The following is a 16,183-nucleotide window of genomic DNA, read 5'->3' on the forward strand; positions in this document are numbered from 1 at the left end:
ATAAAACTAATAGTGTTATCATTGAAATTAAATGTATAATGTGTCTTTTAAGTGATTTAACCCGTAATGTATAAAGGAAAAGGGTAATAGTATTACGTTTTGATCGGGAACGTATATTTCGACTCCTGTTGATTTTTGTAGATTGTGATTTCACTCGGCTTAAACCTCGTGAAATCCGAACCTGATAAAAACCCTCCCGAATCAAAACGCAGTATTTATTACCCAATTGTAACGGTGTTATGTCGCTGACGTTTCACTTGACTTAATGTATTAGTGTATATTTTCCGATTGTGCGTGTCTATGATTTACTGTATTCTCCGGTAAGGATTGTGTACAGTTTTTCCACCTGATAGTCTCTGTTGGAATTTCATCTGCAATAGCGGCATATGCAGGCGTTAGCTCAGTTGAAATTTAGTCAAAATTAGTCAGAAATGCCAAAACTGAACAACTCATAACATGTTCAATCAATATGATTTCACACTGCGTGACTCAGTGCGTAACGAAACTTGAAGTTCCTAAACAGTCTTTAGCTGCCTATACGCGAGTACGCGGCTGAATCCCATGCTTCTAACAAATATTTTAAAAAGAAATCAGCCAAAGTTGCAGTATGCGTACTTGACTACATAATCTCAAAACTGTCCATTTTCTACTTCTAATTAAAGCAGCTCAGAACGCCCAGAATGCACCAGATTGTGTTTTCGAACTTTTCCGAGGGAGCACAATAATGAATCCACATGATAGAGCGCTATCTACACCCCTGGTCTTATATAACGGAAATGCCAATCCGATATGATAGTTGTTTCTAATTACTTACCCATCGGAACCTCTCTCAATCTTTCCCTTTGGTCTTTCTCATCCGTATGCCACTCAGCAAGTTGTGTAAATAACCTTCGTTGTTCGGATTCGGTTATAGGTGCCAAAAGGTCTTCATCTATCTCAACGTTTATTTGATCGATGGCTCTCTGAACATCTTCCACAGAATAATGAGCAAGACAGCTGAATATTCTTTTCATGCAGGAAACCATTTGTTTAAGTTCATTGTCGCTCATAACCCCTTTTCTAATACAAAGGTCATCCCGTATTCTTCTTATCTCATTGATGCTGCGTGAAACATTTTCTGGAAAATCGGCACAAAGTTCAGTTAGCACAAAACAAAGCATGTGCATGTTCCATTCTGCAAGGTGTGTCCGCTGGCTAAACCCAGGAAAGAATATCCTAGTGTTTCTCTTCCCCATAGACGTTGAAGTAAGTCTGGAAATGTGTCTGTGAAGAAAGTGATCAATAATCCAGTCGTCCGGCGATAACACAGTTTTAGGTCTTTGTTGAAATACATATCTCTCCAATAAACGGCAAAATATAATGTTTCCTTTCCTGACAAGTATGTATCCTAATTGTCTTATAAAAGTTAGTTACGTCTGACATAATTTGTTAAACCGATTTATGTTATTTACACAGACTTTTAAACAAACCAATGAAATAAATAGATCATAGTTACTAAAAAATCAAAGTATTATTTTTAATCAAAATTAAAATCACCAAAGAATGTCGATCATAAAGTGTTTCAGTTGGCGGCTAAAAAATATATATCTTGATCATTTCAATAAAACTGTTGACTTATAGGTATGACGTTAAAGCACTCGATTGATTATGCCACATCAGATGAGATTCTTTTTATAGAGGTTGCAGAACACTGCCTATACAAACATATGCTATTGAGTATGCCTTTGTTCATTTTGGTTAAAAATACATACTTATGTAAAACAGACATTTATTAATTTTTGAAAATCACAAATAAAGAATATATAACAATAGCATAAGTTTGAACTTCATTGTTTAAACATTATACTAGTATATTATGAGTAATAAGGTTTTTTGGGTTTTTTTTTTAAATCTGTATGTACATTGCATTTTTTTCTAATCAAAAAGGCACGTTCTAGAAATTTAACCAGTATACGTGGATTATTTGACATTTAAGTCTTTAATAAGCATTCAAGTCATTGACCTGGTTGAAAATATCACTATAGTGTTTATTTCTCAAATTATCAATATGCAGAGATATATTTAATAACACTTTACATTGTCAGTTAACTCATCATTGTTTTATTCTTGTCATATCCGTTCGATTTGTTGTCGTCTGAATTATCGTCATCTTCAGGATTGCAGAACCTGTAGACTAAGTAAATGATACATCCGATAGCGATCAAAGATCCGAGGCAAATCAAGACGATGCCCCATACTGGTACTCCTTCAGGGGAAGCGGAGTTAGCCCCGAGGTCCAACAGTGATCCCCCAAGCGAGCTACCTTCCATGGCAGCGTCGGCGGCTTGAGAACTTAACGAAAACAAAGCAATGTTTAAGATAGTATATGCATTAATGATATTTTCTCAACGCCTCCTTTAAAGTTATGCTCGTACGATCGCTTATATATATGTAGTATCCTGTTTATAGAATAAGAGATCTCATTTACATTAATAATAAGTGTTAAACTGTTAGATCAAATTTTAACTTTATTTCGTAACATCGTTTTGTTTAATAGTTTCGCCATTATTATTATATGTATATCGCTAGATATGTTCAGCAAATCTGTCTAATTAGGGACAATTTTAAGATATAAGCCATAAAATCTTACGGAGGACGCTTTTTGCCTTCGCATCGTTCCTAAGAGGAAGAAAAGAGGAGTCAGTAAAAGAGTCGGTGTAAATAGTTAATCAATTTATTTGATTAATTATTAATATTTTGTATAAAAATATTTTAACTAGTAATGGTGAATCTCATAGACAAAATTTATTGGAAAAACTTTACTCCAAGCATATCTTTACATCAATACAAACATATGAATGTTTATTTGAACTAGGGCTAACTGATCTTTAAGGAAATTCTAAAATGCTTAAAAATCATTCTGAAGCGCAGACAACTAACACTCTTATCAATATTTACTTAATTTTCAATGAGTATAAAGCGTGATCCAGAAAGGTTTTTTTGAATCGAAGGATAATTGGATTAAAGGCTTGTTATTTTATTCTATGAATTTCGTATTAAACATCCTTGTACAAATGACATTAACTTTATTTTATATAAAACACACAACTTATCACAAATAAAGGTCATGCATGTATGATTACGTATTCAACTATGAGTGTCTTATTTGAGTGAGTGACAGAAAATAATGAAGTCGAAATATGTACGGCACAACAATGTTTACTACGTTTCGTATAATTCTCACTTATGTTAAACGTTCTGTTTAAAAGTGTTATTAAAAAACGATACCTACTATAAATATGTGAAATGATGACATTTGTAAAAGTTTTCATTGAAATTTAGTGCTTTTAACATCAACAAACCACAACCCCCGAATGCAAACTGAACAGCAGGAAACAGGACGCAATGAAGTTATCTCGTTGTGCTGTGCTAAAGTTGCAAACAAGCTACTTTTACGAATAGTGCATGATATATTTAAGTCCGCAATGGTTATTTTGATGAGACATATATTACACAAACCTAAAGGAAACTTTCCAACGCAAATATTGACATAAATAAATAAAAAGTTGCACATAAATGTTCTGAAAATCCGAGTCACTAATAAGTCACCAACAAAATAAGCTTATTGTGTATATATAAGTTGGACCTTAAGTATTATAATATAAACATAACATTTGAAAAAATAACAAAACACGATAAAAAGAAAACAACATAATATTATACTAGAAACTCACTGTGAAGACTTAACACTACAAGGCAGTAACCAATTAAAGTATGGGTCAACATCATACTCATGGATGTATTCTTTTGAAAGTCCACTATTGAATGAAAACAAGACGTTAAGAGAGGCGATCCCCCGCGATTTCAGTTAGGCCATGCGGAGTTTATTTTAAATTCAGTATATGAATATTATCTCATTTAAGAAATGGAACATGACTTTTTTTCTGGCGTGAAATCATGTATAACATAATATATATATCATATATCAACATAACCAATCCTGTGTCTCTGTCGGTAGGTATTTTTGTTTTTAAACCATATAAACAAAAACGAAAACTGTTTGTTTAAATCAAAATAAAGCAAATGAAACTGCATGCATAAACTTTAACAATAATTAAAATAGTTTAAAAGTATATATTGAACATAAACATGTTCATACATGTATGAACATAATACCGTCGATGGATCTGTTTAAGTACAACAAAATGACATTGTTTTTTATTAATTATTCTGCCAATCAACATTCTGGGCTTATGTGAAATACACGTACGAAGGACATTGAAAAATTTGATTTGATTTCGGCATGTATGTTAAGTAGGCTTATTTATCGTGTCACTCGCATACAAATCAGTCTAATATCGATGGGCCGAGACATTATTTTGTTTTTAATACAGAATACCACGTTATGTTTATCTACAGTCAGTTGGTCATCTGTCACGAAACGAACTTCTTTTCTATTCTGAAATGTCAGAGGAAAAGCTCAAATAATGCTTCAGAATGCTTAAAGAATGGGCAACATTCAATGAAATTCATTAAATTCCATTAATTTTGACCTGTGCTTGTAGTCTGTGACTTGCGGAATAAGTTTTGTAACATGATAAGATAGTTTTTGGTAACTAATCCGAGTTTATTCACATTCAAAAACGTTTATGTTTAGAATTTAAACTGATGTAATAACTATTAAAATGAAAATACTTTGACTTTAAACGTTTTGAATGAAATTTAACAGCATTAAGAACGATATGTGGGGCTCATTTAAATACTGGTACCTTGCGTGCCGATGTCAACATGGGAATAAACAGTCGTCCACATTTTTAAAATGTTCTTGATAATTTCAAGGTAATTTGTCGTGTTTAATTAACAAAGTAACAGAATGAATATAAAATTAGGTTAGTGCCGTGGATGAAGAAATTTCCACGGCACTTACCTAGTATTATTTTTATCATATAAACTGTTGCAAACCCGATACACAATTAGGCTTGTCCGTTACGATTCGAAAATCGATCATGAAATTTGTTCAACTATCCAACACAATTTAGTTGTCCTAAATTAATTCAAAGCATCATTGAGATAAAGTTTCGTGGACCGTTTGAAGGTGCAATAAGAATCTTTACAGAGATTTTGCTGAATGTGGTTTGAATGTACTGTTTGCTAATTGTTGAGTCTCTTATTCAATGTCCTTTTGACCTTAAACTTACACGTTTTAAACAGGGTAGTTGCTATTGTTTGGTTAGTAAAAAGGTCCCTGTAGGTTAATCTGTATTTTGTTTTAAACCGAGACGGGATACTGTTTCAATAAAGAAACTAAGTAATTACTTCAATAATCTTAAATCTAAAGATGCATAACAACTTACAACAAGAATTTGCTTTTCCATTTTCTACAATATGTTTTTAACTTTGATATTGGCTAATGTTTAGAGTGTTTTTTTTAAATTGATATAAAAATATGATCCGAAGATAATTTAACTTCACGCAAAGGATCTGTTTTGAAATAGGCCATTGACATATATCATATATAACACTTTTGGTATGGCCTAAAACATCGGTAATCGGATCAATCATTTAAAAAAGCTCACTGGTAGTGATAACAATTGGCATGTTCTGAAACCTGGTCTGGCCTGGCCTTGCCCGGCCTGCTCACTCAGCATTTTGTGTCGAGCCAGGCCGCTCAAGGCAAGGCCAGATATTATACATATTGAGAGTTCAAGCTCTGAAAATATTCGAGCACAATGATAGACCTTTATTCAGAAATTAAACTTCATTTTAAAAAATAAATATTTGTTTCTGAGTTTTATTTGGATAAAAAGGTAGTTAAATTAAATGCAAATTTAATTAATTTACTTGTCAATGAGCAAAAATCAGATTTTCAATTGAACCATGCCTGTAGTTTTGAACAGCTTGATGTTCAACTATATGTATTGTTACTGGAATTTCCACATCTTAGATATGACAAAATATCATCACAAATAAAACATATATTTGAACAGCTTGATGTTCAACTATATGTTTTGTTACTGGAATTTCTACATCTTAGATATGACAAAATATCATCACAAATAAAACATATATGTATGTACAAAATAAAATATATATGTATGCAAAACTTGAGTCTAAACACATTGATTTTAAGATTAGAATTGTAAACCCCTTTCTGTGAACTTGAACTGTGAAAAATCCAATTAGTGTAAACAATATTCGCATTAATTCAATTATACTACATTTTAATCTAAACAAAACTCTATCATCGTGTTCCAAGTTATTTAGTGCTTGTGGCCCGACAAAAAATGCTGAGTGAGCAAGCCAGTCGCAGTATCTTTAACTTCTTGACATTTACCCCCAGTTTCATAAAAAAATGAATTTATCGCAATAAAAACATGCCATAAAACACAAGGTATAGTCTAAATTAAGCGCGTACAACGTCCTTAAAGTTTTTGCATATCACGTGACCTTCTTAATGCAAAACATAAGGCATTGTTTTGCTAATTTTTATCATATCATTACTTAGAAGTAATTCTTTTAAATATTTTTTTTAACAAAATAGCCTTACTTACACTTTTATTTTTAAACAATATTTCCATTGGTATGAGCAAATGGGATTATTTTGAAGAAAAGTGAGGTATTAGGACATGCTTTTTGCATAGTTGAGTTACGTTTAGCTTCTTCTGGGCTAAGTTAATTTAACACTATTTCATGTTTGTACATGCGTATTAGGTTACACCCTGTACAGGAAAAAATCAAGCGCAAAATAACTTTGACGTTGTGTTGATGTAAACTATAAACATAAATTAAAATAAACAAGTTCCATTATAGCAGTTATAAGATTGTTTAAATAAATTAGGCTTACTTAGTATGTACATTTTATTATACGATAGATAACAACAGGTGTATTCAACACAGTGCGGTTGCTTGTAATGAAATACAAAATCACAAGGGATGAAAAATAAGGCCCCGAATTTCCCCAACATATAAATGAAGAAGTGAGACTTCATTCCTAAACTATGACCGAAAATAAAACCAAACCCAATCAATGATTGTTTGATATCAAGTGAACTAAAGCTTAACAATATGTCAGTTTTCGGTGCAATGTTTGTTTTCAGTTTAATACCAAAGCCTTCGAGATAAAACACATGTGGTATCTTCTTTTGTGAAATAAAAATTTAACATTTTGGCTGAGATAATTTTTTTATCGTATTGAACTGAAACACCTTTTTATGTATAGGAATGTGTCACAGGAGTAGTCAAATCAATTCAGGTGGTTGAATGCTTCAATGATAAGTTCGGCAGTCTGGAAAAGACAGAAATAAAATTAAAAGTATTATGAAGCAATTTTGTGTCAAATTGTCTTCGTAACATTTATTATCTTTTATTTGATACTTCTAATAATTCTGTTCCATGAGTCAGATGAATATATGCTGTCTCTTTTGTTGTTCAGCAGCTAATTGTATAAACAGATTTGCCCAGGGTAATATTTTACCAGTGGTAACATTTCTGGTATATTGTTGGTAATAAATTGCATACAAAAGTTCGGGATTTTACCAGGCTATTTACCGCGGTAATATTTACCCTCCTCCCAGAGGTGGGTAAATTATTTACCGTGTGAGTTACCGGAATCAAGATGGCCGACCTTATGAACGCTCTTTACCGACGCCCTCGACACTTTGGACGGGTTGACAGACAGTTTACGGACTTTGATAACGAAGAAGTATGTCGAAGATACAGATTCTCAAACGACAACATCGACAGACTTGTGGACCTTTTGACTGACAGACTGAAACGTCCGACGCAAAATTCTTTGACTGTTCTGCAGCAGGTTATGATAGCCCTGAGGTTTTACGCCTCAGGTGCTTTTCTACAGGTTATTGGAGACACATTTGGTGTGGACATTGCAACAGTTTCGAGGAGAGTGACTGACGTGACGAACGCACTTTTCGATTTACGGGACAGGGCCATCAAATTCCCTACTGAAGCCGCCGACCTCCAAGCAGCAAAGTCGGCAGTTTATGCCCGAACAAACTTTCCCTCGGTCGTTGGGTGCATAGATGGAACGCATATCCATATACAATCTCCCGGAGGGTTGGATGAGGGTGCCTATGTAAATCGAAAACGAAGACATAGTATCAATGTTCAAGCTTCCTGTGACCATAGAGTCTTGTTTATTTTTCTATAGTTGTATGTAACCGTCGAACGAAAACAACCTTGACCTCCTTGTTTAAAACGGAAAACATAACTCGGTCGATTTACTATTCATTTTATTGTAGCAAGGTTTACACAGTAAAAACTAAAGGATTGTTAGCTTCCAATATCATAGTACGGTACAGTACAGTATTTGTAATTATATTGATAATGTTATATATCGGGAGATAAGTTTATGTCTTCATTGACACGGTTTGCTGAAACATCAACACAACATAATCGACATAAATGTACATATTGTACATGAAGATCTATGTACACATTTATTCAAGTTACATAGTTCGTTTATATACAATAAAGTTGCAGTCTTATTTAATCTCACTGGATGTTTACAAATATTTTTACCTATCTTTTAATGACTTAGATATTCTCGAGAAGGGGTTGATTAAAACCGTCAAAATACTAAATAATTATTATGCACAAGTCAAACTGTCAATTGTAATCACGCCCTCCCCCGCTCCAGGTCATGGGAGTATTGGGGACCTTGACTTTCAATTCGGCCAATCCTGATAAAGTCAAATCTGCTCTGCGGTGATAAACTGCTGAAAAATTCCCTGCCGAACGCCCCGGCAGGACATCTTCGGTACTGCTCATTCCCCGTTATCAGCGCGAAATCAAAACCAATGAATTTACTTAGCACAGCTGGGCTACCCCGCTATCCCTTTTATTACCCCATACATGGGAGAGGCGGTGGTTACAATTGACTGGGCCTTTATACACCAGTCAATTGTAACCACGGCCCCCCAGGTCCGGGGAGTAGCGGGGACTTTGACTTTCGGTCCAGCCAACCCCGGGTAAAATCTTCGCCCTGCGGGCATGAAGTGATGATAAAATCCCCGCCAAATGCCCCCGCACCCCAGGGAGCCTAGGTAAGGCAAACTCCCCGCTATATTTAAAGCGAAGACAAAACCACAGCATTCACCCGGCACTGCGGGGCCACCTGAAAGGTAAAAATGTGGTAACAATTGACTGGTGCATTACTAATCCATTACTAGTGTTATTCTTACTACTGCTTTTCCTGTAAATAGTGCTAGATATATGTTTAAGAAATTAAGGGAAAAGGCTTCAGGGGCATACCAAGGCATACGCTAATACAACCATGTTTAAATCATTACAAATCACAAAATAAGGAAGCTTTTGAATGTATTTTGATTTTTCGTTTTTGAACTGCAGGCAGTATCACAAGCATCAGTGCACGTTTGCCAGGGTCATGTCATGATGCCCACGTGTGGAGGACCTCCAGTATATGCAAACACATGGAAGTGAATCACCAAGGTATATACAAGTTAGCCCTGGCTAAGAAGCTATTTTTAAATCAATTTTAATATTCATTGGGGGAATAACTTTTATAATTTTGTTGATATTATTGCATTTTGTCAAAACATCAAGGTCTGGCAAACTGCTTTATCATCAACATTAATGATTAAAGTTCAATTGTATATTTTAATTAGCAAACCTCTGTTTATACATTCAGCTGTGATTATTCTTTGTTGTACAATGAACAAAACAAATGAAAATGAAATAAAAATGATCCCTTAATAATGACTTATATTGACAGGAAACGGCAGTGAGGAAAGATTCGACAAGGCTCACGTCAAAACCAGAAACATCATTGAAATAGTTTTCGGAGAATGGAAAAGGAAATTTCATGTTCTACACGGAGAGAAATATAAAATATCATATGCATAAGCAACCAAGTTAAGATGTTTTCTAATGAATAAGGGTATTCACTAATGGTGTTATGGCAATCATCAAGTAAACTTGTTTAGTTTTGCAGTTGTAAGTGACCTATCAAGATGATCATTGGGCTTTTCCTAGGCAAGAAGTATGAATTGATGCAGGCTGATAAATGTATTTATGAACTAACATCATAGGGACACATACTGTATTTTTCCAGTTCATCTGTTGTTCCATCTAGCAGACATTGGAAAGTACTGCTTTGGCTTAGTTTGTTTAGAAAAAAATCAAACAAATGTACCCTAAATGGCCCTGAGCTAATAAACGAATACACAGGAAATCGGCCCCTACTGTGACACCAGCCCAATTAGCAGAAGATGCACAGTAGGGGATTATCATGGCAAACATTCCTTAAACTAGGATGTTATATTATATAGTTTTAACAAAATAGACCGAGATAATTTTTAATTGATCTCTTTTCATATTCATCTAAGAAAGTCTTCATAGCTTCAAGTCATTTAAGAATAGAATACATACAAAAATTAGTTTTTACAATGTATTTCATTCATAATTCTTATTGCAGATTCGAATGAAGCCTGCAAAGGTCTACAGAGTGATTGTTGCTTGTGCAGTCCTGTACAACCTTTCGATTCTTGGAAGGAGCTATGGACCGATGGATGGCAAGGGGATCAGAGCCCATATTTTACAGACATATTTCAGCTCATAAAAAATATTTAATCATGATCCTATAGTGTTAATGGTTTCATGCCTTAAAGCTGCACTCTCACAGATTCACCATTTTTACAACTTATTTTTTTTTTGTCCTGGCAAGAGCAATTTTTGGCGTACTAGATATCATTTGCAAACTAGTGATAAAAGACTACTGACAAAAAATCAGCAGATTTTCATATTCCGTTCGAAAATTGTCGTTTTATGAATCAAACCATTACGGTTTAAGAAAATTGCATATATTAACATCATTTTTTTCAATTAACTGTAAAAGTCTGCGATCTAATTTTTTGTCCGCAATTTTTTATAACGGGTTTCGATGGACTTCGCAAAAATTGGCTCGTTCCTAGACAAAAAATAAAAATGTTGTCAAAACGTACAATCTGAAAGTGCAGCTTTGAATTGAAACTCTTACTCAAAATCGATACATACACATTTATAACAGCTTTTAACTTGTTACTCAGTTTGCATTGATTAAAACTATTAATAACTGATAACAAGATTGTATCCGTGTGTTTAATAGCAGAAAGTGCAAAAATATTAAATTATTTGTGAATGCTAACAGATTTACTGTGGTCTACTATAGCCCTTTAAGGTAGAAATACCATGTCTATGCTCATTTCTTTCAAATTAAACTCCGTATCCTTCAGAAGAATGTTTTTGACATTTATACAACCTTTTTGGAATATTAAAACAATATTTATAATCGTCCTAAATTGTATTTGGGAGTAAGAGTGCATATTTATCATATGTTTGAAATGAAATACAGACTTTTATGGTAAAAATTCATCCTTGCCTTATGCTTTAACTTTGGCTGATCATCATAATGATATGTTTATTCCAATTGTTGAATCTCTGTAAAGGACTGATTGATAATTAGGTAAAATGTTTTTACTCACATTTGCAGTGTATTATTGAATATTAACAATACTGTTGTTCTAAAAATCAAACACTGAAAGTGCTGAGGGACGGTACTGCATAAAGCTGGCAGCAGGAGTGTTAAAACTGGTAGTATAACTGTAATATGCGTGGCAAGAGGTGAGTGAATCGCCCTTAAACTTAAACCAGAGGCTTAAGCTGACGGCAACACTTGGGCGAGTAGTATAGCCCTCCTTACTCTTCGAATAGTCGAGCTAAAAACTGGGCAACAACTAATAGGATAAGACAACATCTATTTTGGCTTTGGTAAGATGCAAACCATAAAACATGAACACTGTAGTGCATACGTAAATAAATTTTATTGTGAGGTTGTAAATGTTTTAATGAATTTCAAAGGAAAAATGTAATTAAAAACATTTAAACAATTAAATGTTGAATATGACTTATAAATGTCAGCTAATATAAGATTAAAGCTATTGGAGGTTCATTAGGTGTAGCAGCAAAAAATGCTGACAGTGGTGTATTCATATGATGTTGTTATCATAGCTGGTTTAAATTATGCATCAACAGACAACCACACCTGTCATAGACTAATAGGCCTTAACACCAGAAGTTCAATTACAGGAAAGAAAAAAGAACAAGGTACATTTGTATATGAAAACGGAATGTTCTCTTTTGTGCGTTTTTATAACTGGTCTATGATTAAAAGTTATAGTCCAGTATCTTATTTCATAATCAGAATAGGTCTGAAATTGAGCCCAATTAACACTTCAAATGAAGCGCCTCTTTATCTCGCGATAATTATCAATATTATATCAGGGTTTATAATTATCAATATTATATCAGGGTTTATAAGATCAATTGGGGATGAACCAAAAGTTCATCAACATCAGCCAATTCAATGTTTCGTCCAAATAATTTATCAATTTGGGCTAGTATGAGGTCAAAAAAGCAAACTTATAAATTAAAAAAATAAATATTTCTATCCCTGTCTCAGCTGTGTGTATACACTTAATAATAGCATGTGAGGATCCTGTGATGTTTACAGGAACACACTCAGAAGCTATTTGTTTTAAATAACTGGGATTAACTCGGTCCAAAAACTCAGTAAAAATGTACACAAGATATAAATTCAATTTAAGTTTTTTTCCATCTTGCAATGGTATCATCTGGTGTCTATGCTTTTGAAATGAATTTCAAGCATGCCTGAATGACAGTTAAGTTGTGCCATTTAAGTAATGTGTTATTTTTTGCCAAAACACAAATGAGTACAACGGAGTAGATAATAGCAATTGTCCAGATTAGAAAAGCACAAAACTGGAACTAAAAAAAGTTTACTAATAAAATAAACCAGTCTGTAGTGTTACATGTATCTATGAGGAACTACTTTGGCAAAATGATAATGTACAGGATATTGGGATTATTAATATAACCCCTGTTCTAATAGCAACAATATAAAACCATCACACATACTATTAAATCTGAGGCAAAGTGAAAGTAATGCAATTCATGGAAGATGATGAAGATTACAATTATCAAATAACATAAATGACAATAAGAGTATATCCATTATCACACTCTTTTGAGCAGCATTTGTCATTATTTACAATTGAACAAGAAGAAATTTACATGAAATGAGATAATCACTGAATCATGAGTAAAGTAATAATGTGAAAACAATGAATCAAAGTGATACACATGACAACACTATAACATTGTAGCAGAGAAAACATGCAACAAGTGAAAATGGTTACAATTATGTCAAAAATCTATGTCTCATACAAAGCAATGCATACAAGCACTAACATGTATGTTGAACTAATTTATAAGTATATTTACTAGGATTTGTACAGCAAGTTCCATAGGATTTGAAAAGTGATTATTTTTAGTTTGTAGATGTAATGTAATTTAATTAACTATCATTTATTTATAGGTAAAGCAGTGCATTTGGTTGGGGGAAAATCCCATATGTTTATTATTATATATTGTTTTAGGCTGTAAACTGCAAAAAAGGTTTGTCAAAAAAAAATCATAACAGTTGAGGAATGTTTGAAATATGTTTTCTGAAAGTAGACAAAACAATAGAGCATAAAGTTATTATCATTTTATATTAATTATCAATGTGGAAGACATTCCTAGGCAGGCATGGAGAAGAGCCAGTTTTTTTAACAGTGATCAGACTTAAAACATTGAAAGAAATCTAATGAAAAATATATAGACAATTGAAAGCAGAAATGTCAACAGGTTTATTGCTGAGTAGTTGTAGGAAATAAGACATTGGCTGCCTGCAATATAATGAAGAGTACTAACCAAGTGATATGAAAATGAGAACAAACAACAGTGGTTGAAATAAATAAAAACAAAATCAAATAGATTATCTGTTATTCAATCAACACTGGTATGGCAACAGAAGAAAAGTAAGTAAACATCATTACAGAGTGGAAATTCATCTTAATGAAATCATTGTTGACATCAAGTACAATATTTATAGCGCTGATAATACACCAGTAAAAATGTAATAAATTTGGCACTGTTTGTACATACTGGTGAGATCAAGTTGCAGCAGAATACATAACACAGGAGTTTATCATTCTTCAACAATGACTGAAGACAGCATGATTGCCTTTCAGACCTTTCTAGTAATGTTTGAAAATGAGGAAATGGTAGTAGAAGTAGTATACTGTTCAAGCTGATGGTCCAGGTACACAGTTAGGTTGTGTTAATGAAGGAAGATGGTGTCATTTCAATCTGTTCAGTTACATGTAATCTTTACAAAATGGTGGCGTTAGAACCGAATTGTTTAAAATAAAAGTGAAGACTTCCTTCTGCTGTCAGTAGGAAGCAAAATCAGCTTGGTGGAAACAGTCAGCATTGTGTCATCTGAAACTCCACCATCCAATCATCTCTTGGCCTCTTTCACAAAGGTAGCTCAGATTTTCTGCAAATGTTCACACATGCTAATAAAAAAATTCAAACTTTGAATACTTCAAAATAGCTAACAACTAACATATTTCAAACAACGGATTAGAAATACAGCAGAAATTAGAGACAAAATAAAGAATATATTGTATAAATTTGGCAATGAGTGTTTTTTTCTATTATTATGGGCATTTGTTATTATGTATCTAGACATACATAAATTTTAAGTTAAATGAAACAAAATTGAAAAAAAAATTCGAACAGCATCGATACATGTTGTTTTAAGAATGATCTGACAAAATTTCTAAGCTTTTGGACCAAAATGACTGGCACTAATCTTAAATTTTCCAGATCTCTGGTGGTGATGCTGAAATTCTATTCACCTGCATTATCAGTATAATGTTTGTTGTGGTAGTTGTAGTGAATGGTTTGTAGGTGTTGGCAACAACATCAGTAAAGCAGGTCATCAGTATGTCTCCCGGCCTCACATCTTTCAGCACAGCATTGAGCATAATGGTCACAACCTCATTGCATATCTTAACAGTAAGACCTGGACTTCTTCCTGCATTAGAAGACAAGAAAAAAATGCTAAATAAACTCAGTGATTCACATTTACAGAGAAACACAAAAAATATATGTACAAACTCTATAAAAAAGCAAAGTTATATGCATGTTACTATTGGCTGTTTCAAAGGGATAAGGGCACACATAGTAATCTGATATTAACAAGTTGATAGAACTTAAATATTTTTCAGAAGTTTAATTTATATTTTGAAGGTAAAATGCATTTTGAAAAATGTATGATAAATGAAAGATTCCATACCTGGATTATTTTGCTAGAAACTGACACCCTTGTTTTTTGAAGTGACTGTAGAGCATCCTGAAGGAAGACCGTGGCAGCCCCTGCAGGTTAACAAACCTGCACCGGATGCATTTGCTGTTCATGCACAACCTAAAACACCTGTTACATAAAGTGGAATTTCTTGTCCCAAGTCTGCCGAAAAACTCTGTGGATGGAGCACTTTTGACCTGCTGAAGTTGTTAGGATATGTTATTGCCATCATGGAATGCCATCTGAGCTCCTGTGGTATGCCACATTCCCACAGGCAAAGAATGGGGTATGGCCCGCTTTTTTTCTTTTTCCAAAGGCTTCATTGATGGAATTCATCTGCAAATACATATGTTTCATTTTAAAATGATGAGCAAAGAGCATATGAATACTGGCAGTGGTGTTAATATTTATACAGACTTCTTAATATGGTATTGTGAAAACATCTAGGTATTATATTAGTCAGACAGGTGCATTGTTGCCTGAGTACTTTTTCAGTCAAAGAAGCATAGTTCGTAACAAAAATGTCAATCATAATATAGCTTTTAACTAAAATTTAGTCAACTTTCAGGACAAGGTACAATGGTTTGTGATCAGAGTAGTATGATTCTAGAGTGCCGTAAGCTCTTAAACAAGTTGAATCCAAGTTTGTGTATATATGGTCTAAATATGAGCCATAATCAGTTGTAACTGAATCTATTAACTGGCGCAGATGGAAATTGGTATTTCCTCTAATGTCAAATCTTCACCATTCACAAGTTTTGACAGCGAACGCAATAATGCCTCCCACTTTGTTTCTGCAGCAGAAAAGGAACAAAACCAAGTTGGTATGCCTAGTTGTCGAATCATTGCAAATACAACACGTTTAACCTTTTCCCAGTATGGCGGTGAACCACGTAGAGTGCGAAGTACCTTGTAGCCATCGTTTTGCATAGTTAATTTGTCAACAAAACCAGGTGTCAAAATATCACCAGCTGT

At 33.6% G+C, this 16,183-nt stretch overlaps 1 protein-coding gene and 1 long non-coding RNA gene across 2 annotated transcripts; one reads left to right on the top strand and one right to left on the bottom strand.

The window, feature by feature from the left end:
- The first annotated feature begins 7,594 nt into the window (after positions 1–7,594).
- LOC128220291 (putative nuclease HARBI1) lies at positions 7,595–11,305 on the top strand. The gene is made up of 3 exons (XM_052928636.1): positions 7,595–8,130; positions 9,350–9,447; positions 9,731–11,305. The coding sequence occupies exons 1-3, from the start codon at positions 7,595–7,597 to the stop codon at positions 9,859–9,861; spliced, it is 765 nt and encodes a 254-aa protein (XP_052784596.1). The 3' UTR covers positions 9,862–11,305.
- A 504-nt stretch (positions 11,306–11,809) lies between these two features.
- Positions 11,810–15,514, bottom strand: LOC128220583 (uncharacterized). The gene is made up of 3 exons (XR_008258818.1): positions 15,200–15,514; positions 14,760–14,938; positions 11,810–14,395 (listed from the first exon to the last, which is right to left on the bottom strand). It is a non-coding gene; the product is annotated as an uncharacterized LOC128220583 (long non-coding RNA).
- Positions 15,515–16,183: the final 669 nt, after the last annotated feature.

Source organism: Mya arenaria, chromosome 15, assembly GCF_026914265.1.
Source record: "Mya arenaria isolate MELC-2E11 chromosome 15, ASM2691426v1".
NCBI lineage: Eukaryota > Metazoa > Mollusca > Bivalvia > Myida > Myidae > Mya > Mya arenaria.

Coding starts and splice junctions, on each gene's coding strand:
- LOC128220291 (XM_052928636.1), top strand. CDS start 7,595: ATGGCCGACCTTATGAACGCTCTTTACCGACGCCCTCGACACTTTGGA. Junction 8,131..9,349: donor TCCTGTGACCATAGAGTCTT/GTTTATTTTTCT, acceptor AACTGCAGGCAG/TATCACAAGCATCAGTGCAC. Junction 9,448..9,730: donor CATGGAAGTGAATCACCAAG/GTATATACAAGT, acceptor TTATATTGACAG/GAAACGGCAGTGAGGAAAGA.